At 40.1% G+C, this 27,649-nt stretch overlaps 1 protein-coding gene across 1 annotated transcript; it reads right to left on the reverse strand.

Moving 5' to 3' along the window:
* Nucleotides 1-200: 200 nt before the first annotated feature.
* On the reverse strand, nucleotides 201-27,616 carry ENKUR (enkurin, TRPC channel interacting protein). Its single transcript, XM_006139725.3, has 5 exons — nucleotides 27,005-27,616; nucleotides 14,261-14,406; nucleotides 10,738-10,961; nucleotides 6,704-6,850; nucleotides 201-677 (listed from the first exon to the last, which is right to left on the reverse strand). Exons 1-5 carry the CDS (start codon nucleotides 27,079-27,081, stop codon nucleotides 501-503), a joined length of 771 nt encoding a protein of 256 aa, XP_006139787.1. The 5' UTR covers nucleotides 27,082-27,616; the 3' UTR covers nucleotides 201-500.
* Between the last annotated feature and the right edge of the window lie 33 nt (nucleotides 27,617-27,649).

Genomic DNA, 27,649 nt, shown 5'->3' on the forward strand with positions numbered 1-27,649 from the left:
GCATGCAAGCCCAAATCTGGTGGGACTGAGGACGAGGACTGCAGCATGCCCATACCCCACTGGGAGTGCTTTCTGCTTGCTTTCTCGGTGAGTACACATGCCCTTTAGCAATTAAAAAAAAAGTCACTTAACAGTTTTTAAAGCTGTGCTCTTTGTACAGGCAGTGTAGAAAAAAGTTTCAAGTTTTAAATGCTAACTTTATTATTTTGGGGCCCTGAAGTTAGTATTTATGTGAAACAAGTACACAATAATAATGAGTTACGTTGCAAAACTGGAACACATAACCTCACACTGTTCTACATAGAAAACACAGCACCAGTGAAAACACGTTTTCCTCTTGTATAAGTGAATAATTTCATAGTCTTCAAACATTGCCTGAGCATCTTGATTGACTATTTTTAGTCTCTCATTACTTATCACTTCTTTGTAAAATGTAATGTTGTTTTTGTATTTTCTATATTTTTTCCTTACATTAAAAATCTTTATGTTTTAAAAATCTGTTATGACTTATTGGCAATATAAATAATCTTGTGCTTTTCCATTACACTAATGTCATGTTCCAGTTGCTTCATCTCTTCTTCCAGCCTCTGCTTGCGGACCTTCTTTGGTATGGAATCTATGTAGACGGAGAGGGACTGGAACTCCTTATGCACCTCTTCCCAGTTCTTTTTCAGCCCCTGCAAATGGTAAAGGACACCATAAACACTACAGTAAATGGCAGGAGTAAAGTAAATTGTATGAGCCCAGAAAATAGGGGCCAGCTCAGTGGTGCAGGGGTAACATGCAGCTCGAGTGATGCTGGGTCCGCATGGAAAACTGTGGGTGGGGTTCCCAGTTGGCCTGTATGTGTGGGGCGTGTGCATCCCCGATCCTGGTGGGCTGGGGAGGGTGAGGCCTGGGGGGATCATAGTGTAAGACCCTGTTGAGGATGCTTGTCTTCTTTCTTCTTTCTCTCTCTCTCATTTTTATAAATAAGCTTAAAAATGTGAAGTGGCAAAGAAAAAGTACTGGTAATGAAAAATACAAGTGGGTTAAAAAAAAAAACAGTGAAAATAACTTTTTAAATGTATTTATCAAGTACTTGGCCACAGTAATATAAAATACTGTGCAGAGGCCAAATCCTGTCCCTGATTGTGCACTCAGTCCCCACTGGGAGTATTTATTTGCTCTGTTTTCAATGTTACTGTACTTGTTTTCACCGTTGAATATGCATATGCATAGTTTTAAGTAGTATGAAACTAAGCTCATATCAGATGTTTTGGGTAAAAAACAACTTAGAATTGACATCTCCCAGTAAAACATACTTTTGACCAGGAAATTCTTTCTTATGAAAGTTCTGGTTTTTTCTCTTCAGAATTTTCTCTTTTATTCTTATTCTTCAACAGAGAAATCAAATTTAAAAACTTCATTCTGACTTGCATGGCTATATCTTCTTACTCAATAAAACAAGATAGTAAAAATGCAAAAGTTGAGTTTTCTAAAAGATGATCTTTTATGTATTTTTCCAATATATTAGAGAAGACAAATCATCTTCTACATAGTGTCCATTAATGTATTTTAGAAGTGACGGAAATATGAAAGGTAGCACACGTGCTGGCTCCATAATGCAGCTCATGTTTTATATTCTCAGCAATCAACAAATTCAATATGAAGCCTCTCTTCGGAGCAATCAAGGTTCTTTCCATCGCTGCCTCGGCACCACTTCCCAGCACTGTGCACCATGGGCTCCGCTGACAAAATGGTGTAAAGCTACCAAATGAACTTGTTCCAATAAGTTTTGTAAACCAATACTTTTTATTATTCATTATGGCTGCACAGATCATTTTATTTACCCCAAACAAAAGACAGAACAATAGGCATAATTTAAAATATTGCCTTGAAAATGTGGTCCTTAAAAACCCGGCCATCCACTGAGGTTTAAAAGAGAATTAGAAGTGGCTTATATAACAAAGCCTTCATCATAAACCCTCGCAGGGCAAATTTCATCTTGTAGATACTTTCTGAAGACAGTAAAATTCTCATGATTTATTTCCAGGCTTAGGTAAAAGTGATGAAAAGGATAGGGTGCACCATGCCGAAGAGGTTGGCTGAGGGCAAGAGCAACTCATTTTGACCCCTTGTTGAGTGAGATTTCTTACATGTGGGAGCTGGGAAAGGGAAGAGAGAGAAGAAAAAGATTTCCAGGTTCAATTTTAAAAAGAGGTGGTGGGGTTAACACAGTTTTTAATAGTATATGAGATGGATTCCAAAAAGTAGTCCTCAAAAGAATTCTATTTCTCCATCGCCTTTCATTATAAAATAGAAAATATGTTCCCACAGTGCTCCGCGGGGGTGTCTACCGCAGAGAGGAAACACTTTCAAATATCAAGCGTTCTTCACAGCTCGTTGGGGGATATTTCCATATTACTTGCAGTCACAGCAGCTACATTATTCTCTGCATTTCCTTTTAAAGGACAGTTTCCTTTTATCTTCCAGAGTGTACAGTACTGTTTGGATCAAAGTCAACAGCTAGGGATGGAAACTATATGTAACTAATAGTTCATATTATATTAAAATAGCCTCCTTGCCGTTTTTAAACATTTTTTGGTTAGTTCATCTTTCAAAAGTCTTTTATCCATTGCAGCAATAGCGCTTTTCTCTTATTTTTATTTCTTCATTTTTCTCCCTTCTACTTTAATGCTGAAATAATATTGTTAATTTCAGAAAAAAATATTCAAATAGGGTGAAGTGATCATACAATGAGAAGTACTTTTGGTTTCATAGTCCCTTTCTTTTTTTTTTTTTCTTTAAGTTTCTTTCTTCCTTTCTTTCTCTTTCTGTGAGCGAGTGAGACAGAGATAGAGTCAGAGACACAATATCCCCAATGGGGTCTTGATGCTGTGACACACTCCTAGCTTTAGCCAGCCCAGATCATGGACGCATGCATACTTACTATAGTCAGGCAGGTCTCTGGACTTGAACTCGGAACCTTCCCGTGAAAGTCAACCTTGCAGAGCTTCCCTTTTTCTGCTGCAACACCGGTCCCTCATGCTCCTTTTGCACCCATTCCCCCCTCAACTATTCTCTACCTTCTTGCCCTGCTGAGTGATGAGGGGTGGTGGTAGGAGTTGATCCTTGTGAGCTGTCCTGCTTGGTCCTTTGCCCTCTGGCCTCTAAGTGCAGCTGAAGAGGGCATTTGAGGGAGGAGAGGCTGGAGCATTTCTTCCCCCCTTTGTCTTGATGGTGCCTGACAACTGGTTCTCGTTAATTTATCTATGACTGTCACGCCTGTCAGGTGGCCTTTCTTCCACACCCCAGTTCTCTCTAGGTTCTGATAATACTGTTTCTTGCCTCTGCCCTTCAAGTCTACATGGAGGTGAATTTCCACTGGGGTGCCTCAGGTTCCCTTTTGTCTCCCTTAACCTTACTTCACTTCTGGAAATAGTTCCTTTATAAATTCTCTTTAGAGTCACAGCTGAGCGTGCCCTGGAGCTCCTGTTGGAGGCCCGACAGGCCTGGCTTCCCTCTGTTGCCTCCTGTGCAGGTATGTACTATATAATGTGGTGGGGAAATGCCAGCCTGGGAGTGTAAGTGGGAGTTTTAGTCCCTATTCACCTACTCAATGGTTTCAAGATCAAAGGCAAATGTGAACCAAACTCTGAATCCACTGGCAGTGTCCCTCCAGCTGGGTACAGTGCCTGGAACACAGAAAAGGTTCGTAAATGAATGAATGGGTGAGTGAACGAATGAACCATATATGTGCATTTATATGCTCATCTGTAAAATAAGAAGTTGGAAATCATCAGACTAGATGATCTCTTCCAGGTAGAATGCGACTATCATTTATGAAGAATGAGCAAAATGTGGCTTACTTGGGGACATATGACTCTATTATAGAACTATTAATATTTGTGATTAATCTTAGCCAGGGAAGGAAGCATGGTTCAGGGCTTGTCAGGGGGCTAGCTGGTGGCTTGCTACCAGGATAGCTTGGCTCCCTGACTAGTAAAACATCCAGTGGAGGATCTGCTTTGTCACATCAAACAGCAACTTTATGGTGACCATAATAGGAGGCTGAGGGCTGCGTATCCATTACAGCCTAAAACGCACAGGAGGAAAGAACCTCTGAGGAAGTTCTTCCTCTTTTCCTTATTATTATTATTTTTTTATACATTTATAGTTTATTCATCTCTTACTTCCATTAGAGAGTAACAGGTACCCAACAAGGTTCCCATGTCATAATACAGCCCCAACATGTTCAAGGAGACCCTAGAACATGTGGGCCCAGCTAGGCCACCGAGCCACTGTGTTCCTTCTGAGAATGGGAGAATCCCACCTGAAGAGACGACGGGCCAAAGAACAACTCTCTCACTGAAAGTGATGTGCAGGTTGCCATGTCCCTGTGGGCTGGCCTCCTGCTGCCTGACTTCCTTCTTCTTTCCTAGCACGCCATTACTGCACAGCTGTCTGTGTATACTGGGCTCTGGGCTAGGCACTTGGGGTACTGTCATCAACAAAGGGAGGGCTGGCTCCATGGCACAGTGGTAATGCACTGGTCAGGAGAAGCCAGATCCCACATGCTGACTGCAGTTCAAATCCTAGCCAGGGTCTGCCTGAAATGGCCAGGTATGCTCAAGTGCCCAGATTCAATGGGCATATCCAGTCCCTGGAGGAAGAGGATATGGTGTGACCAGATCCTGTGGAAGGTGCACCCCTCTGTCTGTTTCTCACATGTGTATGCCTACATACAAGCACTCTCTCTTGAATAAAAGAACCCCTCAAACCCTAAAGAAACACAGTTCCTACCCTTCTAGCCAGTGCTGCTGTCTGGGATGCCTTTTTACTCTGCACTTTCAGGTCCAGCTAAAGATCTATTAATACCTCTTTCAGTGGTGATTAGTGCTTTGGCAGATTATAAACTGACGATCTGTGCACACATACACAAACATTCGTGTCTCTACACATGTCCATACATGTATATTACCTCTCATCAATTACATGAAACAGTCTATTTAACAAAAATTCTTTACAAAAATTTTTTTTTTAAAAAAATTGCCAAAGAGTACATCAAGAGAAAGAAAGACAGAGAGGGAGAAAGCATGCCTCAATGAGGCGTGGTCATGCTGCAATCCCTTCTTCTCCATTTCTCTATCCTGCCGGGGTTTGGGTCAGACACACACACATGCCTAGTGAGATTTTCAAGTCCTCAGGGCTGGAATTCGAACTGTGGTCAGCTGGGTGAGATATGGTTCCCTTAATTACTAGGCTATAGGGCCAGCTCCAGAAATTCTACCTATGCCTTTTTAAATAGGCTCAGGACTGAGCATGATATTGGATGCAAAAGAGACATCTAATAAATGTTTGTTGAAGATTATGAAGATGTTGAGGTGGTGAACATTTGTAATAGCATATGAATCCATTTTTTCAACAGAAATGAATAAGAGTTTTGTTTTGTTTTAAAACTACTCTAAAAATGACTTTGTAGAAAGTTCTCAACATAAAAAACAAAACAAAACAACAAAGAATAAAGTACTATTTTGACCTCTGTAAGAGTGGCAGGTCTGTATCAGAATACAAGGTAGGTGCTTAGTGAACGCTTTCGCCAAATGACAATGGAGGAGCAGTCCGTGCACACCCCAGTGATGTAAATTCTTCACAAAAAAATTATGCATTAAAATGTCCAGGGTGGGCCAGCCGGGTGGTGTGGTGGTTGGGGCAGCTGGATCTTGCATAGCCAACTGTATAGTTCAAGTCCTGGATCTGGCAGCTTGAGAAAAGTGCCCGGCTCCTGTGCATGCATGCTCAGGATCCTGAGAGGGGAATGGAGGAGAGAGGATGGTGGGTGGTCATCCCTACTGAGGGGTGCTTTCTCTCTTTCCTTCTCTCTTTCTCTGTCTCTCTCTGGTGAGTGCATGTTCCCTATAGAAAATTATTAAATACAAAAACACACACACGAAAAAGAAACAGGGGTCAGCAGGTAGTGTGATGGTTAAGGTGCAGGACTCCCACATGGCCAACTGAAGCTCGAGTCTAGGACCTGGTGGTTTGAAAATCACACTGGATCCGTGTGCATGTGTGCACAAAATCACTGGAGGAGAGTAGAGAAGAGAGTGCAGCAAGGCCATCCCCCTGGGGGGTGATTTCTCACTTTTACTCTCACTGTCTCTCTCTCTGGTGAGCACACATACCCTATGACAAAAACCTTTTAAAAATAAAATAAAAGCAAGGAATAAACTTCCAATGTAAACATGTCTTTAGCTATATTTTATTCAAAAGTAAGGAAAATATAAAATCCAACCCTGGTTTATCTAAAAATTTGAATATTGGGCTCTATAGGAAAGGGAAAAAAAGTTGGTTTAGGGACAGTTTCAATTATTCTAGAGCTCCATCTAGTGAAAATTATCTAATTTATGGCTCTTATTTTTTATAAGTTCAGTGACATGAGAATGAAAGCAAAATGCTTTTTGACTTCTTTATGCATGCTTGTTGTAGGAGAAGATGGGCTTGATTACAACATATTTCAGGAAGAAAACAGAAGTTCATCAAATTGGAAACAAAGCATCATTCAAGAAATCCCTAAGTTTAAAGCTCCCCAAAGAGTCATCTTGGCTGCATGTAGTTTGTCGCTAAAACCGAAAAAAATTATTCAGATTTCAAAACCAAAGTGCTGGCTTTAATGATCCAGTTGAAGGAAACCTGAAAGACCTAAACTGCAAGCGCTCACCTGCAGAACCGCCTCTCTTTCCTCATCAGACAGTCTTTTCATAGCCGCTTTCTTAAGGTTTTCCTGGATGTAATTATCATATTCTTCTTGGGCTTTCTTTACTTCCTCGTTTCGCTTACATATGTACTCAGGTGTGACTCCATAATCCTGTATGGATGTTTCAGGGGAAAAAATATCAGTATCCTGAATGTGATCTTGTGTAAGTGTACATACCAACCAACGACTGGGAAAAAATGTTACCATCTTAGAGCCTTTGCTCAAAACACTGCAAACTGACAAAACTCAGCGACCACTTTCCTCACTGAGAACTAGCTGGCTCTAGTCTTTTTAAACCAGGTTGTTACTGCGATGACCTGTTCTCCCTCTTCTGAACGTTCCCAGTGCCGGTTATCGGCTCAGGAGCCTCACTTTACCATTAAGAGTTCTCTTTTCTCTCCGCCTTTCATGTGCTTCAGCTTTTACTGTAAAATATCTTGGATCTCTCGAGGTCTCTTTTTCACCATCTTTTTAAAGAAAGACAGACAAATGCTTTTAAGGCACTGTAGAAGCAAACCCTTAAAAGATACCAAGAATATCAACCTGAAGAGAAAACTGACTTGGAACCCTTGAGATTGTTTTTTTGGAAACAGAAAACACATTTTTAGATTCCTGGGCTGCTCATGAGGACTTCCAGTGAAGCAATCAGTTGTGATTCTTTCAGATTAGTGAACGAGTTGATGCCTCTCTCTAGAGAACAGAACGACTCTCTCCTTTGTTCATTCTTCAAAACACTAAGAACATGCTTAGTGCTTAGGTATCACAGTAAGTAAGAAAGGCAGTTTCTGTCTTCAGGGACTTCGCATTCTATAGCACAAAAGAGTTACCAAAAATAGAGTATAAACTAATAAATACAAATGCTCTGAAATAAAGGATAGTAAGGACAAAGAGATTCAGAAGGGCTATTCTAGATAAATAAGGAGGTCAGGATGTTCAGCCATTAAAAAGGAAATCCTGTCATTTGAGGTAAAATGGATGAGCCTGCTGGACATTATGTTAAGTGAAATAAACCAGGCACAGAGAGAGAAATGCCACATGTTCTCACTTACAGTGGAAATGGAAAGAAAAAAAGAAAACGAAAGCCGAGGGACCAGCAGTTGATGTAATGGCTATGTCGCTGGACTCCCATGTAGTTGATCGTGGTTTTAGTCCCGGAATCGGTGTCTTAAACACATGCCAGGCGCAAGTGTGTGTGTGTGCCCAAGATACCAAAGAGGAGAATGGAGGAGAAGGGATTGCAGCGTGGCCATCCCCCCTGGGGGATGATTTCTCACTTTCTCTCGGTCTTTCTGGCAAGCGCACATGCCCTATAGCAAAAAACTACAAAACAAAAACAAAAACAAAAACAAAACAACTGAAAGCTGAAGAATACTACTAGAGGTTGGGATGAGTGGGGGTGAGCATAGAGGAATGTTGATTAATGGAAACTAAATTAGAGATAGGTAAGAGGGGCAATTTCTTTTTTTTTTTTTTCTTTTTTTTGCTATAGGGCGTGTGCACTAGACAGAAAGACGGAGAGAGACAGAGAGACAGAAAGTGAGAAATCACCTCCTGATTTTCTGTTCAAGGAAGAAAGCATGTTGAGGGAACCAGCAGTTAGCATAATGGCTATGTCGTCACTGTAGTCGACTGCAGTTCGCATCCCGGACCCGGTGGCTTAAAATTCACACTGGGCATGTGTGCGTGCATGCCCAAGATCTCGAAGGGAGAATTGCGGTGTGGCCATTCCACCTGGCAGGGGTGATTTCTCGCTTTCTGTCTCTCTGGCTGTCTCTGTGTGTCTGGAGAGCGCACGTGCCCTATAGCAAAAACTTCTCAAAAAAAAAAACAAAACAAAACAAAAAACAAAGGAAGAAAGCATGTTGAAGTAGGCAGTTTAGGCAGAGAGCCACCAGAGGGAACGGCAGAGTGTGTGGCACTTGGTGGTATGGCTATTAATGGAGCCGGGTGTTTCATTGATAGTGAAGAAATAATGGCAAGAAGTAGCTTTAAAGAGCCAGGAGGGGGAAACTTTTACTTTTTCCCACTGAAAGGGACCAGGACTATGAGTGGCTTTCAGGGACCACAGAAGAAGAATAAAGTAGGCTAGGTAACTTTACTGGCAGAAGCCTAAGAAGTACACCTAAAGTACTCCACTGGCATGAGCCGCCAACTTCCAGATTCCCGCCCAAAAGTCTTCCAGAGACCATGTGATCTTAGTGCACTGATGAGGAGAGCGTCTCAGGGACGTGAGGTTCATCAGCATCTTGCCATGAAAGACGATGCCTTCTTGATTTGCAGCAGTGATTGTGCTTTTAGTGAGGCCTTGAGGTTCCTATTTGGTTTCCAACAGGCACTGGATAATATCATGGTAGATCATTGGGCTACCTCAATGCAGGGCCCTCCTATGCTATTGCAATTGCTTTTGTATTTTCGTCCCTTCCTTCTCTCTTCTCTTTCTTCCTTCACTCCTCTCTTCCTCCTTCCTGTCTTTCTTCCTTTCTTGCCACAACTTATGACTATTTAGAATTTTGCTCTCAGATTTTACTATGTGTGTTCCAAACACTTTAAAGCTTTATTAATCCCAAACAAACCAGGATTTGTATACAATTTTTTGTACACTTTTAAAAGATTTTCTATATTTAAACCACTGTACCCAAGCTTCTACAATGTTCACCAATGAGATCATATGCTTATCTGAAAAACACCTTTCAGATAGAAATTAAATACCAAAAAAGGACTAGATTAGTGGATGAGAATATATAATATTTTTCATGTTAAAATAGTAGTACAAATGACTTCTACTATGCTGATGGAATGATAGCTATAATATATTTCTCTCATTTTGCTATCAAGTTAAAGCAATTTTTTAAAAAAGATTTTTGCCATAAAGGCTTGCCAGAGAGACAAAGAGACAGTGAGAGGGAATGTGAGAAATTGCCCCTGGAGGGACCAGCAGTTAGGGTAATGGCTATGTCGCTGGATTCCCACATGGTCGACTGCAGTTCACGTCCCAGACCCAGTGGCTTAAAACTCACGCCGGGCATGTGCGCGTGCGTGCCTAGGATCCTGAGAGGAGAATGGAGAAGAAGGGATTGCGGTGTGGCCATCCCCCCTGGGGGGTGATTTCTCGTTTTCTGTCTCTCTGTCTCTCTCTCTCTCTGGCGAGCACACATGCCCTATAGCGAAAACCTCTACAAAAAAAAAAAAAAAATCGCCCCTGGGAGGGATGGCCACACCACAATCCTTCTTCATCTCCTGGGATTTGGGGCATGCATGCACATGTGCCCAGTGTTGAGTTTTTTAGCTGTTTGATCCAGAACCTGAACTGCAGTCAATTCTGGGTGGGAGTTCAGTGCCTTAACCACTATGCCATCTGCTGGGCCCAAGTAAAAACAATTTAATCATTATTTTACCATCTTCTGGAAGATTATTCCTTCTAGATTTACAGTAGTGATTGTGCTTTTAGTGAGATTTCCACTCATCAGAAATTAATATCTTTGAAGGGATGGTTATTATAATTGTGGATATATTAATAATTGAAATTAGTGCCAGCCTTACAGTCTAATGGTTAAAGGAGCTGATTCCCATATGGCCCACCATAGTTCAAAGCCTGGCCCCAGTGACTTAAAAGCTATGCTGGGTATATTTATATACACCAGATCCTGACAGGGCAAAAAGGATTGAGGCATGACCATTCCCCTTTGTGTGGGGGGGATGATTTCTCCTTCTCTCTCTCTCTGTCAAGCACACTTGCTCTCTAGCAATTAAAAAATTTGAAATTAAGAAAAGCAATTATAACTTTAGTCACTGAACTATATGGTATTGCTCACTGTAAGTTCTCTGTGATTTCATCTGATTAGATTTGGATTACACACAGACTGCAGAGTAACCAGAACTGGCCCTCTAGATTATTTGTAGAGTGAGAACACAATTAATGGTAACTGTCATTTTGAATACCACATTTAAGTTATCAATATTTGAATCTCAGTTCTCTCATTAATATCTCACAAGGCTACCTTTTTATTGATGTATTTTGGAACCAGTCCTGAAGTTTCAAGATCGTGCTTGTCTCCAGTTCTTTTGTCAACATAAATTGGCTTGGGCTTTTTAGCCACTCCCATGATGACATCAGCGGCGTTTGTATTTATAAAATTTTTTCCACTTTGTATTCCCATGACTGGATGATCAGTCCTCAACGGCACGGCAGGCTTTTTGGGTTCATTCCGGTCAAACTTTTTTTCTATGTAACATAACATTTCCTTGTTAATAGTAAACTATAAACATTGCTACTCACTGCTATGTATAACATCCAGATATTATATGTGTATATTGACATTTTATTAATAATATATTAAAATATTTAGGGTAAAAAGTATAAACTTGTCCCCACACTTAAGTTATATACACTAAGTACCACTAAGTATGTACAGCTTTTTACATGTCAATCATATCTCAATAAAGTGACTTAGAAAAAGTAATCAAAATGTAAAGAACTGAAGTACAACATAATCAATAAATATGAAGAGCAGTATGAAAATCTAAGGGAGAAGGACAAGCACCCTAAATTATATGCTAGGGATTCAATACATTTTTACCAGCAAATAGTGAAAACATTTTACAATAAGGATTTCAATGATAAATCTTAAGCTTCCCCATTTAAAATAAGTTTAAGGGCCAGCAGGTGGCATGGTGGTTAAAGTTGCTGGACTCCCACATGGCTGACTGTGACTTGAGTCCCAGACCTGGAGGCTTGCTCTCTCCCCCCGCCCCCACACACACGTCTTTCTTTGGTTAAATTCAGTAATAATAATAATGAATAAAGTTAAATAAAATAATTCTTTAAAAAATAAGTTTAAATGAGAAACATTAAAATTCTTTTCTGAGTACTCTCTATATTTCTAATAATTGTTCCTTTAGAGAAAAACTACTATAAAATCACCATCTAAATAAATCACACATTGAAGTATTGAAAGTCCAAGAATCTATGGAATTTTTAAAATAAAATTATTATTACTATGTAATTGGATGGGCCCTGTAGTAAAGCAATTAAGCTCTACACAGAGGAATCCAGATCCCAGATGGCTCACTGGGGTTTAAGTCTTGGTCCCCATGGCTTGAAAAATATGCCAGGTGCACAGACTCAGCCAGGATCCCGACAGGATGGAGAACTGGAGAAAAGGGGGTGTGATGTGACTAGGCTCTGCTGCAGGTACTTTCTTGCTCTCTTGCTCTCTCTGCTGCCCTCATGCATGCATGCACCCTCAGCCATTCAAAAAATGCTAAAAATATAAATTATTATTTTTCCCAAGAACTGAAGGCAGCAACTCTCTTAAGGAGGCCTTACTCCATTCTTAAGCTCATTGCAATTACTAGAGACTTTAACTTTATTCATTTCTGCATTGTCTTTTTTACAAGTTTATATAATATTCATTATGAGAAAAAAACAGCATGTATTGTTAAAAGTCTAGGGAACCAGCAGTTAGTATAATGTATATGTCGCTAGACTCCCACGTAGTCGACTGTGGTTCGCGTCCCGGACCCGGTGGCTTAAAACTCACGCCAGGCGCGTGTGCATGCATGCCCAAGATCCCGAGAGGAGAATGGAGGAGAAGGGATTGCGGCGTGACCATCCCCCCTGGGGGATGCTTTCTCGCTTTCTGTCTCTATGTCTGTCTGTCTGGCGAGCGCACGCGCCCTATAGTGAAAATCTCTCCGGAAAAAAAAAAGTCTATGGACTAGATTCACCTTTTGTTAGGGGTTGAATTGTCTCTGGAAATCCATATATTGAAGGAAATAAATAGGGAGGAGTAGTTTCACTTTTATCAAAACATACCCCTAGCTGGACTTGACAAACTGCATTATATGTGAATATATAGATATAAAATATATATTATACTGGAGAAACAGACAGAAAACAATAAATCACCCACCAGGGGAGATGGCCACGCCACAATCCCTTCCTCCTCCATTCTCCTCTCAGGATCTTGGGCATGCAAGTACATGTGCCCAGCATGAGTTTTAAGCCGCTGGGTCTGGAACTCGAACCATAGTCGAAGTGGGAGTCCAACATTGTATCTATATGCCATTTGCTGGTCTTGCATTATTTTCTTGACTCCAGCAGACATAAAGAGACCAATCTTTGAAAGAGACAGCTAGGGACCAACAGATGTGTAATAGTTACGTTGCTGGACTCCCACATGGCGGACCAGGGTTCTAGCCCTGGACTAGGCGGCTTAAACTCATGCTGGGCACGCACACGTTAGCCCAAGATCCTGAGAGGAAAATGGAGGAGAAGGGATTGTGGCATGGCCATCTCCCCTGGGAGCTCTGACTTCTCTCAAGTAAGCACACATGCCCTATAGCAAAAATCTCTCTCTGGGGAAAAAAAAAAAAAGAAAGAAAGAGACTCATTTATCTCTTTCCTTTATTGTGCTAAGACATCAGGGAAGACATGCATACAATGGGAAGAGGTTGCTATCATCTTTCCTGATATCAATATACTAGGATATCAATAGAGTCAATATGGCCAGGATCAACTACGTAATTTTTGAGGCTCAGTGTACAATGAAAAAACAGGGATCCTTGGTTAAAATAATAAAAAATTAAGGAATTCAGGGTGGCAAGAGCAGAAGGTCCTTCCAAGTGCGAGGTCCTGTGCAACTACACAGATAGCGCACTCATGCACCTGGCTTTGTCTACCACCCATTCCTGAAGCCCCCTCCATTACATCTAATTAATTTATAGTTCTACGGTTTTAAAGATTCGAAAACAAATGCCTATACTCAAAAATATGAGCCTGATTGTTGTTTTAACCACTTGCAGTAATGGTTTTAATTTTCATTGTTTTCTTTCTTTTTTTAAGAGATTTTTGCCTTAGCACATGTATGTTTACTGGAGAGAGAGGGACAGAGACAGTGAGAGGAAAAGTGAGCAATCACCCCTAGAGGGGATGGCCACACTGCAATCCCTTCTCCTCCATTCTCTTTCCGGGATCTTAGGCATGCACGCGTATGTGCCTGGTTTGAGTTTCAAGCCACCAGGTCTAGGACTCAAACTGTAGTTGGCCATGTGGGAGTTCAGTGACATACCACTACACCATCTCTTGGCTCCTTAATTTTTATTTCTTGAGTAATGGGCCAGATAGGTTTAGGTATCAGCTGATCTTGCCCATTAATCAGACACTGATGGTGGTATTTAGAATTTTTCTCATAATTGTTATTTATAATTTAAGTTGTATGGCTAGGGACTACAGAGGTGAGGCATGTGGAACTGGAGGGGGGGGGTGTCACTCTATAGTCTAAGATGTAATTCCAGACCCTGGTGCCATCAAAAGTCTGTTTGGGAGGCAATTTATCACTATTCTCTTTTTGTCTACTACCTTCTCTACTTTAACTTTCTCTTAGTCACCCAAATCCTGTTTAATATGAGGTAAAGTTGCTCTTACCTGTGCATAGTTCATATTCATTCACAATGAGACAATTTTTGTTAAATTCCCTGCTAACACTTTTAATATTAAAAAGAAAGGGTGATAAAACCTACTGGGTGGTAGAGCTTTTTCCTTTGAATGTTTCTTGAGAAAATCCTTTGGAGAAGGTACTTCGACTTTTGCTGGCCCCATAGTTTTCATTGCAGTTTTAAATTTTTTCATGTCATCTTTTACAGCTGCCTTAAAAACTGATGTATACCTAAAATTAAATTTTAAAAGTTGTAGCACTTATATTTACATTAAAATTGTTTAAAGCATGTATTTCCAACTTATGAAGGTCTATATTCACATGGAGAAGAACAGCCATAAAATAAAGTTATCTGTGCCCCATTCATCATGTTTAGTCACGCTAGCTGGAAGCTCTGCCCTAAGAGGTGTAGCGTAAGGGTGTCAATAGTTACGCCTTACTATTCTTTGAACATCTGTAGTATTGGTAGTGATGTCAACTCTCTGATTTCTGATATTAGTAATTGTCTCTTCTCTCTCTCTAAATATAGGGCTGGCTAGGAGTTTATTAATTTTATTGATCTTCTCAAAAAACCAAATGTCACTTATTTTTCTCTAATGTTCATGTTTTCTATTTCAGTTCTCTCTGCACCAATTCTTACTTTTTCTCCTTACTTTGGGCCTAACTGCTTTTCTTTTTTTGGTTTCTTAAGGTGCAAATCTAGATATCTGATCTGAAACCTTCATACTTTTTAAATGTTTAAAACTATGAAGTTTCCTCTGTCACTTTAGCTGCAGTCTGTAAATTTTGACATGCCATGTTTTGCTTTCATTCAGGCCCAAATACATTTTAAATGATGTCTTGATATCTTCTTTAATTTAGAAGTTTGTTTAGAAATGTCTGTTTAGGTCTCACACATTTGAGATTTTTCAGACATAGTTCTAAATTGATTTCCATTGTATAATAGTTTGAGAACATAGTTTGTATTTCAATTCTTCTAAAATTTCTGATACTCATTGTATAATACAAAGTATGGTCTGTGTTCATAAATGTTTTACACACATTTGAAAATAAAGTGTATCCTGCTGTTGGCTGTAGTGTTCTACATAGAACAATTAGGTCAAATTGGCTGAAAGTGTTTTCAAGTGTTCTATATTTCTATTGATTTTGGTTGACTAGGTCTATTAATTATTATTATTATTTTACTAACAAAAAATTGTATTTACTTAGAAGCATTCAGAACGTCAACAAAACAGCTGCAACATTCTTTTTTTTTTTTTTTTCAATTACAGAGTGGTATTCAGTTAACAGGACAACAATTATTTCGTATAAGCTGCATCAGAGACAACTGAAGATGAAAAAATTACCATCCCCATATATAACTAATTTGTGCTGTGCACCAACAAGAACCTGCTTTAAATTTCCACGCCAATTTACAACCCCCATACTGTACAAGGCAAGGTTAGTGGCTTTTGAAAATACCACCAGGATAGGGCTATCTAAAGACAAATTTGGTAGTGTGTTAACTATACAAAAAAAGACACTGTACAGTTTAAAAACAAATCTTACACAGTCTTACATTTCAATTTTTTTCTTTAAAAGGAGTGAGTTGTGTACAGGGGGGTTAAATGCTTTATAGACAAGGAAAAAAAAACTGCGCTAGAACCAACTTATTCATCATCATCATCTTCTTCATCTTCCTCTTCTTCCTCATCTTCTTCATCTTCCTCCTCCTCCTCCTTTTTCTTGCTCTTTTCAGCCTTGACAACTCCCTTTTTTGCTGCATCAGGCTTTCCTTTAGCTCCGTATGCAGCAATATCCTTTTCGTATTTTTCCTTCAGCTTAGCAGCCTTCTTTTCATAAGGCTGTTTCTCATCTGCAGCAGTGTTGTTCCACATCTCTCCCAATTTCTTTGCAGCATCACCAATGGATAGGCCAGGATGTTCTCCTTTGATTTTTGGGCGATATTCAGAACAGAACAAGAAAAAGGCCGAAGGAGGCCTCTTGGGTGCATTGGGATCCTTGGACTTCTTTTTTGTTTCCCCTTTAGGAGGGATATAGGTTTTCATTTCTCTTTCATAACGGGCCTTGTCCGCCTTTGCCATATCTTCAAACTTTCCTTTCTCTTTAGCAGACATGGTCTTCCACCTCTCTGAGCACTTCTTAGAAAACTCTGAGAAGTTGACTGAAGCATCTGCGTGCTTCTTCTTGGGCTCCTCCCAGCAAGTTTGCACAAAGAATGCATATGACGACATTTTGCCTCTCAGCTTCTTAGGATCTCCTTTGCCCATGTTTAGTTATCTTTCCTCCACGAGGCAGAGAGTTGCCCAGTGCCCATCCGGCTCTTGCCCCGGCGCTGTCTCTATAGGTCTATTACTTATTGAAAGATATGTTGAAATCTCTATAATTACAGATTTGGTTATTTCTTCTTTTAATTCAAACAGCTTTTGCTAAATACTTTGAAGTTCTGTGATAGCTGCATAACATTTAGGACTGTTAACATCTTGAAAATGTGATCACTTCATCATTATAAAATAACACTGTATCTCTTTAAAATTCTGTTCTCAGTACTCTAGATCCAGTCACAATAGCATGCACTGGTCACTGTGGCTGAGCAAGCAGAAGCCATGTGGGGGGCTCAGGTTTGCTTTCTGGCCATCCTGTAAAGTTGGGTGTGCTGACACATCCCTGTAGTTCCAGCTACCCCAGAGGCTGAAGGCAGGAGGACCATGACATAGCAAGACAGAGTCTATAAAGAACAATCAAAAAGTCCCAAACTAACATGTACTACACACACACACACACACACACACACACACACACAATTTTCACTTCTGTACTCGAAAATCTACTGTCTTATATCATTATAGCAGCTCTAGCAACCCTCCTATTTATGATAGTATGTATTTTTCCATTCTTAGACTTCAGACTAGTCTGTCTTAATTTTTAAAGCAATTTTCTTATATACAGTATAAAAAATTATTCAATTGATTATTTTTTACTTGGTATGCTTATTACGTGTGTGCTCAAACTTCCCATCTTGCTGTTTTCTACATATCCCACTGCTCATTCGTCCTTTTATCCTGCCTTGTTTTTTAATTTGTGGAAACCCTAGCTTTACAGTACACATGCATAGCTTATCAGTCTACTTTCAAGTAATTTTATAACATTTCTTTTATGGTATAAGAACCTTATAGAAGTATTTCATTCCTCCCCACCTTTGTTCAAATGTTATAACATATTTTACTTTACTGTGTTATAAAATCCATAATTCATTATGACTGTTTTCCATTTATATAGTCAATTCTAAAGAGATTTTTAAAAAGCTTTATTATTTACCCACATATTTACCATTTCCTGTGTTTGTCATTCTGCTGTGCAAATTTGAATTTCCAGCTGGTACCATTTCTTCTGTAAAGAGCTTCTTGAAGCTTTGGCTTCCACTGCTTCCACTGAAAAAATTACTGTCCCTCTTTCTTCCTCTGTAAGTAATGTTTCTGTTTTCCTCTGGCTGTTCCTTATGATTTTTCAAATCTTTTTTATTAAGAGTTACAATAAATTTTATCAGGTTGTTGGGAAAGTCATGATGTATTCTTCTACTTTTTTCTATGCAGAGAATGCGTTATGGCTTTCCCAGCAACCTATTATCCTTAGTGTGGACCTGTTCAATTATTTTCTTTCTTTTCTGCTTGGGGATTCATTGTGTTCCTGGATTTTAAATTAGGGAATTTCATCAAACCTGACAAATTTTTTATTTTTATTCAAGTATTTCTTCTGTTTCCCCATCTCTTTTCTCTTCTGGCTTCTAGTTACATGTGCATCATGCTGCTTGAGGCTGTCCACTGCTCACTAATTCTGTTTTCCTTCTGAGTCTTTCCCGTGTTTTATTTTGTATTCTATTACTGTGTCTTACAAATTCACCTACACATTTTTCTTCAGTGTCTTAGCTGTTGTGAACCCCAACTAATATACTATTTTCATTTGGGGCATGGTATTCTTTATGTTTAGAAGTTTGATTTGGGAACACAGTTGAATTGGTCTGATCTGGTCTGATCTGTGGAGCTAGGATGGGCGTAGTTAGTACTGATATGGGAGAAGTCAGATTTAGATCTCTTCTCACCTCTATTTTTTTTCCATCTTAATCGTACTTTCCTCTACCTTTTGAACACACGGTGGATATTTAAAATAGCTATTTCAATGTCCTTTTCTACTAATTCTCTCATCTATGTGATTTCTATGTCTGACTGATTTTGACTCTTTTTCTCTTAAGGTTTTTGCCATATGACACATGTGCTTGCCAGAGAGACAATAAGAGAGAAAGTGAGAAATCACCCCTGGGGGGGTGACTTATGCTATAAACCTTTCTCCATTCCCCTCCTGGGACTTTGTTCACATGCACTAGTGTGAATTTCAAGTTGCCAGGTCCATGACTCAAACCATGGTAGACCATGTGGGAGTCCAGCACCTTAACCACCACGCCACCTGCTGGCCTCTTATTTTTCTTTTGATTGTGCATTGTATTTTCCTGCTTCTTTGCATGACGGGTAATTTTTGATTGGATGACAGACATTGTGAATTTTACATTGCTAACTGCTATTTTTTTTTGGGGGGGGGGCGAGGGAAGTACTCTTTAAAGTTTTCCTTTAGCTTTATTCTGGGATAACTCTGAGGGTTGGAAACAGTGTGATCATTTTAAGGATTACTTTTAAGGTTTAGGGTATGTCCGAAAGAGTCTTTAGTTTAGTTCTACTTTAGTCCCACCACTAAGGCAATGCACTTCTGCATGTACTACTTAATGCCCAGTATACTGGGAGGTGTCTCCGATCTGGCTGGTGGGAACATAAACTTTACCTAGCATTACTGCTTTCTGTTGGTTATTTTCCTGGTTTGCTAATTTCATTATAGTCACTTTCTTTTTTAGAAAGTTTTTTTTTTTTTTTTTTTTTTTTTTTTTTTTTTTTTTTTTTTTTTTTTCTTGTTTTTTTTTTTTTTTTGCTATAGGGTGCATGTGCTCACTGGAAAGACAAAGACAGAGAATGAGAAATCACCCCCAGGGGGGATGACCATGCCACAATCCCTTCTCTATTCTCCTCTTGGGATCTTGGGCACACATGACATGCCTGGCACGGGTTTTAAGCTGCCAGGTCTAGTACACGAACCACGGTCAACTATGTGGGAGTCCAGTGATGTAACTATTATGCTAACTGCTGGCCCCCATTACATTCACATTCAACCCAAAATTTGAGGAAACTCCTCCTGTAGATGTCCACAGTTCTTTCTTTACACAGTTCTCTCCTCTCTGGTGTATTATGCTGTGAGTTTTATCTGTTCTGGCCTTCTCCAACTCTGAACTCTGCCTCCTTAACTCAGAAAGACTCCTAGCCATTGTTTAGGCTCCTCCCTCCTGGACATTGGCCTGAAGTTTGTCCTGGGTTAAGTGTAGGGCTTGCTTCCTTTGTTTTCCTTCTCTTAGGAATGACTGTTCTATGCTATTGTCCAATGTCTGGAAGCCATTGTTTCATATGTAGATATATTTTTTGCTTGGTGTTCTAGTTACTTAAGGTGAGATGGTAAACACCATCTATGGTTGGAAGCAAAAATTGAGCTATGCTACTTTTTTATAACTTGTATTCTCTTGCATGAGGATAAATATACTTGGAAAAACATTATATTGTTTTTGTTTGTGAGGACCTTTTCATAATCTTGAACTCAATGGCTGGGAATCAATTATGGTCCAAACTAAATTAGCTCATTAAATATCTTCTGGAAATAATGCTCAAGCCAACACTGTACTTTAAAATTCCCATGAAATTAGAGTTGGCAGAAATAGTCTTAGCAGAAATAGAAATACTCCTTTAGGGTAAAATGGGTTGTGTCAATTTTTACCTTTTTTTAAAAACATTTTTTGGGGGTTGGGGGTTTGCTATAGGGCACGTGGAGAGACAGAGAGACAGAAAGCAAGAAATCATTTCCCAGAGGGATGACTATGCTGCAATCCCTTCTACTCCAGTCTCCTCTCAGGATTGTGGGTATGCACGCACACATGCCTGGCCAGGATTGTGGGTATGCACGCACACATGCCTGGCATGGTTTCAAACCCGCCGTATTCAGGACTCAAACCACAGTCGACTACATGGGAGTCCAGCAACATAACAATTATGCCATCTGCTAGTCCCTAAAAAACATTTATATATTGGAGGGTTTTGCCTTAGGGCATGTGTGCTTGCTGGAGAGAGGAGGAAGTGGTGGAGGAGAGAGAGGAGAGAGATCAAGACATTAAGATGAAAAGTAAGAAATCCCCACCCCCGACCCAGGGCAGATGGTTACACCACAGTCCCTTCTCCTCCACTCTCCTCTCAGGATTTTGGGCAGGCATGCACATGTGCCTGGCTTGAGTTTCAAGCCACCAAGTCTGGGACTCAAACCTCTGTCAGGCATGTGGGAATCCAGCAACATAACCATCGTACCATCTGCTGGCCCCTAGATACACATGTTTTTAAAAGAATTATTTTATTTTTTAAACATTTATTAATTTGTTTATTTTAATTTGACCAGAGAGGGAAGGGGAGGGGAGAGAGAGAGAGAACAAGTTGCCAGGTCCAAGATTTGAACCATGATTGGCCATGTGGGAGTCCAGTGCCTCAACCACCATGCCACCTGCTGGCCCCTAGATATATATTTTTAAAACAGTTTATTTTAAAAGACATACCAAAAAATATCACCTCAAAATTGACACAGATTGGGAACCTGCAGTTAGCATAATCGCTATGTCGCTGGACTCCCATGTAGTCGACCGCGGTTCGCGTCCTGGAACCGGTGGCTTAAAACTCACGCTGGGTGCGTGTGTGTGCGTGCCCAAGATCCTGAGAGGAGAATGGAGGAGAAGGGATTGCGGCGTGACCATCGCCCCTGGGGGATGATTCCTCGCTTTCTGTCTCTATGTCTCTCTCTGTCTGTCTGGCGAGCGCACGTGCCCTATAGTGAAAATCTCTCAAAAAAAAAAAAAATTGAGACAGATTGAGAATTCTTCATTTTCTTTTTTCCTTACTGGGTGAGATGGGCACCTGAGCAACAAAACTGTTTTTTGCTTTTAATTTTAGGCTAATAATATTTCAGTATTACATTATTGTGTGGAACCCTCAACTCTGGAGCTTTGAGTATGGTAGAAACCTCTATAAATTATTTTACACGTACATCATTACATATTATGCCCACCTACAGACATTGAAGTGAGAGTTTTTTTAAATTAATTCCAATTCTGCCCCCAGCCTGGTTGGTTATCAAAGCAACATGCTGTACTAAATTGACAACACAGATGTACATCATTAAGTATAATCACAATCTTAGTGCTGTTCTATACCTATTACAAGCTGTTGAGAGCAAGAATGTGAAAGAATATCAAAAGAATGTATAATTAGCATACTTATCTAGATCCATGCATACAAACACAGTCACATGGGGGCACTGAACACCTGAAATGTGGTTAGTGCCACATGCTGAAATCTAAGTATTAACAGACAGGCAGAGACATACTTTCCTGACCTGTAAAAACAAATGCTCATACTATGATACATTGTATGATAATGCTTAAGATACTAAACTTTGTTCCATAATCATATAACTGTCTAAAACAGGAGTGTAACATTCATCAAAGCATGCTTATGCACAAATCTCCCTAGCAATTAGTTTTAAGGAATATTGTTGACATATTTCCTTCTCTCAAAAAATATTATCTACAGAAATCTAAATTAGAGGGAGTAACTCAAAATGAACATTAGCCAGTAAATGCATATGGAAGCTGCAATTTTCCTGGCTGACGAAAGTCCTGTTTGTGGATGTCCTTCTCCTCATCCATACGTCTGAAGGGGAGAAGTGCATTTACGAACTGATCCCTCCCACTATGCAGTTTCCCATGCATTCTTCAGGTAATCCTATTAATCACAGTTAATCTCTGGTATATACATATCAGATGCAAAACCAAAGTATGTATATACATATTTATATACAAATACATATGTATGTGGGTCTATATGTGTATGTCCACACAAACAGAGACACACATACATATGCATTTGTATATAAAATATATAAGCATTAGAAGAACAGTTGGATAACAGTAATACAAGAGACAAAGTGTTATTGTGGAAGTCTGTAAAGAATCCCTAACCAGGGAACCAGAAGAAGACATAATGGTTAACGTAGTCAACTGTAGTTCGATCCCCAGACCTGGTGACTTAAAGCTCACGCCAGACATGTATATCTGTGTGCACAAGATCCCAAGAGCAGAATGGAGGAAAGGGACTGCTGTGTACCCCCTGGGGGGCAATTTCTTGCTTTCTGTCTCTGTCTCTCTGGCAAGCACATGCACTCTATAGCAAAACTCTCTCTTAAAACACACACACACACACACACACACACACACACACACACACAACGTAGCCAGATGAAAAATATGAGTAATAGCTTCTAATACTAATCACAAAACTGTCTGAGATTATGTATTGAAGCAATACGAATTTTAGCATAAAATGTCATGATGCCAAAACACAAGAACTCTGAAATATTTTTGAGTTACTTTGAACAAGAAATAGGGTTACAGCTTTCCTCAATTGAATTCTTGACTGTAATTAGCCAGCAAAGTAGGTAAGACAAGAACCTCAGGAGAAGAATGACCATTATCTAACAGTTTCGAACAGTCAAAAAATATTTCTTGGCAAAGACAGATACATAATGAGACTTTAAACAAAGAGATATTCTAAAGACTTCAGAATACATAGGTATAACAGTAGAGACAGAATAAAATGAAAATTGGTCCAAGAATAGGAAGGTCCAAAATAGACATTCTGATGACATGTTTCAGGTAATCAAAATGAGAAAAACAGAATTTAGTACATTTGTAGAGAAGCAATACACAGAAGCAACGACTGCATGAGTTCATTTGGAGTTTCGAGTCATCACAAACCTTTTTTTTTTTTTTTTAAAGTAAGGTTATTCATAGGTCAGGGAACTATTTTAGACATCATCATTTGCAGCTTGAGGTCAGCAATGCCTTTCAGTAAATCCTGGCTGATCAGGTAGAGAAATGCTCACTGGGTCCACCTGGGTGATTGAACACTTGATAAAAGTCTGCCTGGTGGAAGGGAGCCTAGTAGACTACTACAGTTCCAAGTACTTGCCCTGTTCAGTGGGAGGTGGAGATACGAAAGACATACTTCCTAGATTTGCAAATAACAAAGCTGGGAAGAGTGGCTAACAGGGTGTTTGAAAGACTAGTAATTCAAAACTATATAGATTAATGATGAATTGAGATTTAAGAGAACCAGTTACATAACTAGAGACCAATTAATGGAGAGATCGACCTTAGTTATAATCAATGTAGGAATTTTAATGTGAGCTAACAGTAGGATGTGACTGTCAAAATGCTCAAGGAAATTTGGATGGTATGGATTAAAAGTACTGTGCCTAGTAGTAAGGAAGGAGATAATTTCATGGACCATTTGGACCATATCTGGAATATTGCCTTAAACAGAAAGGAAAGAGGGAATAACTGAAGATAATAATCACAGCCATCAATATAAGGGTGATAGAGATTTGATGTAGATCTCAGAAACTACTTCGTGCATGAGTAACCCCGATTTTCATTTTTTAAGAAGTTTTTTGCCTTAGCAAGTGTGTGCTCACTGGAGAGACAGAGAGAGCAGAGGCAGTGGGAGGGAAAGTGAGAAATAACCCCCTTGCCCCCCGGGGAGGGATGGCCACGCCCCAGTCCTTTTTTCTCCTTTCCCTTCCCCAGATCTTGGGCATGAACACATGCGTCCAGAATGAGTTTCGAGCCACGAGGTCCAGGACTTGCACCGCGGCTGGCCACATGAGAGTCCAAAGACATAACTGCTATGCCATCTGCTGGCCGCAAGTAACCCAAAATTTAAAAAGAAAAATTTAAAAACGCCTTCCCACTGACTCCATCACTTTCATAATTTAAGTTCCATCTTCTAAGTTTTCATTGATGGAGGTATCGGAAAAGTCACGACACATTTTTTCTATGTTTTTCTATGAAAAAATGCATCATGACTTTTCCAAAGACCTAATGGTATCTGCGTACCTCATGACGGTTTTCAATAACACATTATTTTGTGGCCAATCAACATTTTAATGTTTGTATTGTAGTTCCCCAGGAAGACTACAAACCCGAGGTAGGGAGGTGGCAATGCTGTCAGAATCTTGCCAGTGCTGCGAAGCTGCAGTGAAATTTCTTGGAGCTGGGTTTATAACCAGGTAATGTTAACAGAACTTGTAACTTTGTTTCTTTCTTATGATCAATTCTCACAATAGTGAGAAGATTGAGTTGGGACAAGTTCATGCTATTGTGCCGTTTCTATCTATTAGAGGTTTCCTGCATGCCATCTAGCCAGGACCTCTTGACCATCATTGCTGATAGGGTAAACCGACTTCACCTTAATAGAAAAGGTTTTCTTGCCATTGCATTTGGTTGTCTTCTACTCCCTCCTACTCTAAGTCCTTTTTTATACTTATTTCTTCATAGTAAAACCAAGGATTAAGATCCCCAAGAACTGATAATATGCTAGGGTGACGCTATCATTAATAGAAGATTGGTTAAAGCTTGCCAAATAGAGTGTTCCTACAAATTTTAAAGAAAAATTGCCTAGAAGCAATTAAGGTTTTTAATTTGCCAATGAACAGTCTATCTACCTAATACAATATCTTAACATTCAAATTCAGTATTTGATGGAAAATACGATCTACCAGTGTGTCACGGGGAGGAGGAGGGTTATCTGTATAGTATGCAGGGATTTGGCAACTGTATCACAACTGGCATTTCTCTTTCAATCTCTACTAGATTTGTGGAAGCTACTGCTCTGTTTAAATCCAGGTACTCACGGTTAAAATGGAAATAGGGGTCCACTGTTATTATGCACCCCAAATAGTTACTAGTAAAAACAACTGATCATAGGCTGGCAGGTGGTGTGGTGGTTAAGGCACTGGACTCTCACAAGGTCAGTTAAGGTTTGAGTCCTGGATCTAGTGACTTGCTTTCTCATTTTCCCTTTTTCTTTCACTTTCTGCATCTCTCTGGTCAAAATTTAAAAATAATAACAACAAACAAAATTAAATAAATAATTCTTTTTTTTAAAAAAAACCTGACCATTAGAGCTGAAAGGACTAGAGATTATCTAGTCCATTTAATTTGTTTTACAGATCAGTAAACAAATAAAATTTTATTCAAGACCCCCAAAATGATTAGTTGTAGAGCAAGTTAGTTAGCCCACTGCTCTTTTAATGTGGTTCTAAAAAGGATAAACGTAAAAGATGAGAAATAGGAGCCAATAGGTGATGCAGAGGTAAGGGAGGCTGGATTCTCACATAGCTGACTGCAGTTTGAGTCCCGGATCTGGTGCCTTGAAAATCATGCCAGGTGAGACCAGCAGTTGGTGTAATGGCTACATTGCTGGACTCCCATGTAGTCAACTGTGGTTCGAGTCCTGGACCTGGTGACTTAAACTTATACTGGGTGCTTGTGCATGTGTGCCCAAGATCCCGAGAGGAGGAGAAAGGATTGCAGCATGGTCAACCCCCTGTGAGGTGATTTCTCACTTTCTGTCTCTCTGTCTCTCTGTCTTTCTGGAGAGCGCACATGCCCTATAGCAAAAACCTCTCAAAAAAAAAAATCATGCCAGACACTTGGGTGTGCACCCAAAATCCTGAGAGGAGAATGGAGAAGGGATTGCAGCATGGCCATCACATCTAGGAGATGATCTTTCACTTTCCCTCTCTGTCTCTTTCCTCTCCAGTGAGTATTTTCACCCTATGGCAAAAAACTGGAAAAAAAAAAAATGGGAAACATTTCAGGTCTTAGGAGGAACGAGATTTTCTCCACTACTTCCTTTTTTAACCCCCATGGACTTAAAAAAGTTCCACAATGTCCTCACACAGGACGGTAACTGGAGTGTTTACTCTGTGGTTACTTTTTGAGATTTAGGGGACATGACTGGCTCCCAAATATCATTTTTACACCACTATAATAAATTTTTAAAAATAATTATTTTATTTAACTTTATTTATTTTAATTTGACCAGAGAGGGACAGAGCGAGAGTGAGAGTGTGAGAGAAAGCAAGCCACTGGGTTTGGGACTCAAACTGCAGTTGGCCAGGTGAGAGTCCAGTGCCTTAACCACCAGTCACCTGCCCCCACTACTATAAGAATTTTAAATGAATTACTTATTTAGGTTACCTAAATATCTTATTGTTTCTTTCACTCAAACATTAGTTCTGAAAACAACTTTAAAAACCAGTTCATGTATTTTGTTTCACCAATCAAACACTAAAGCTCAGAAACAAGTGGGAATTTATATTTGATAATAATCTTGGAGGGAAAAATAAATAAGTACCATCCTTTCAGAGAGAGAGAGCAGTAGTGCAGTTACAGACACAATATTGAACTCTGGAAACCAAACACCAAGTATCCTAAGATGGTGAGTGGGGGAGTGGGGATGAGGGTGGGGTAGGGGGGTGGGGGGGTGTTTCATTTAATAACCTGAAATTTCACGTTATGTTGTATTCCACATCATGGACACGCAATTAGATAACTTACAAAATAATTACCTACTGTATTAATAAGAGGCTAAAAGTAGCATGGCACTGGGCCGTCTTGCCTATAAATTGTAAGATGCCAAATGTCTAGATGTGTCCACCTCTTCTCCACCAAGTTGTCGTTCAAGGCGAGTTCATTGAGACAAAAATTTTAAAGGCTCTAGGATATGTGTGCTTACTTAACCCTGAAATGGCATTAATTATTCCCCTCTCTTGTTCCAAGTGATAGTTACCCACATACCTAGGAGGCTGGGGAGGCTCCTTCAAGGCACTGGGAATGAGGTTATAAATGCTCTCAGAAGAGCACGTTGAATCCATGGCCAGCGAACGAGTCCTTTCCAACTACTGTCCTCAGCTTTCACTCTATCCCTCTCTCTCTTTACTGCTTCCCTTGTCTTACTTCTTTGCCTTCTCAAGGAACTTAAGTTCCTCTCTTTCACATAATCCTCCTCTGACCCCTTGCAGCAGTCCTCTCTCGGGAAGAAAAGAAAATACTCTCTATTCCTCTCGGGATTGACTAGCGTTGTTGACCGCGCGGTTGCCGTGGAAACAGTTACTAGGCGACGGGGAAGTGGAACGTAGCATTGGGAAGCAGGTTTGCTCTCTCCCCTTTCTGCAGCGCCTTCTGCCTGAGCAGTTCGTAGGAAAGCCACAGTTTATACACAATTTGGGGAGGAACGGGGTGAAGAATGTTGTCCCCTGAACGAGTGGGGCTCTTTTCCGTCTCTGTACTGGAATTGATAAAGTAGAATTCCACGAGAGGGAAGGACAGCAGCTGCGCAAGCGTCACACAATGAAGCTCCAGTGCGCAGGCCCCAGGCGGCGGGGCGGGGCGAGCGCTGAGACCACGCTGACGCGGCTGGCGTCGGCGGCTGGCGTCGGAGCG

This window comes from Tupaia chinensis, unplaced genomic scaffold (genome assembly GCF_000334495.1).
Source record: "Tupaia chinensis unplaced genomic scaffold, TupChi_1.0 Scaffold000001_1, whole genome shotgun sequence".
Classification (NCBI taxonomy): domain Eukaryota; kingdom Metazoa; phylum Chordata; class Mammalia; order Scandentia; family Tupaiidae; genus Tupaia; species Tupaia belangeri.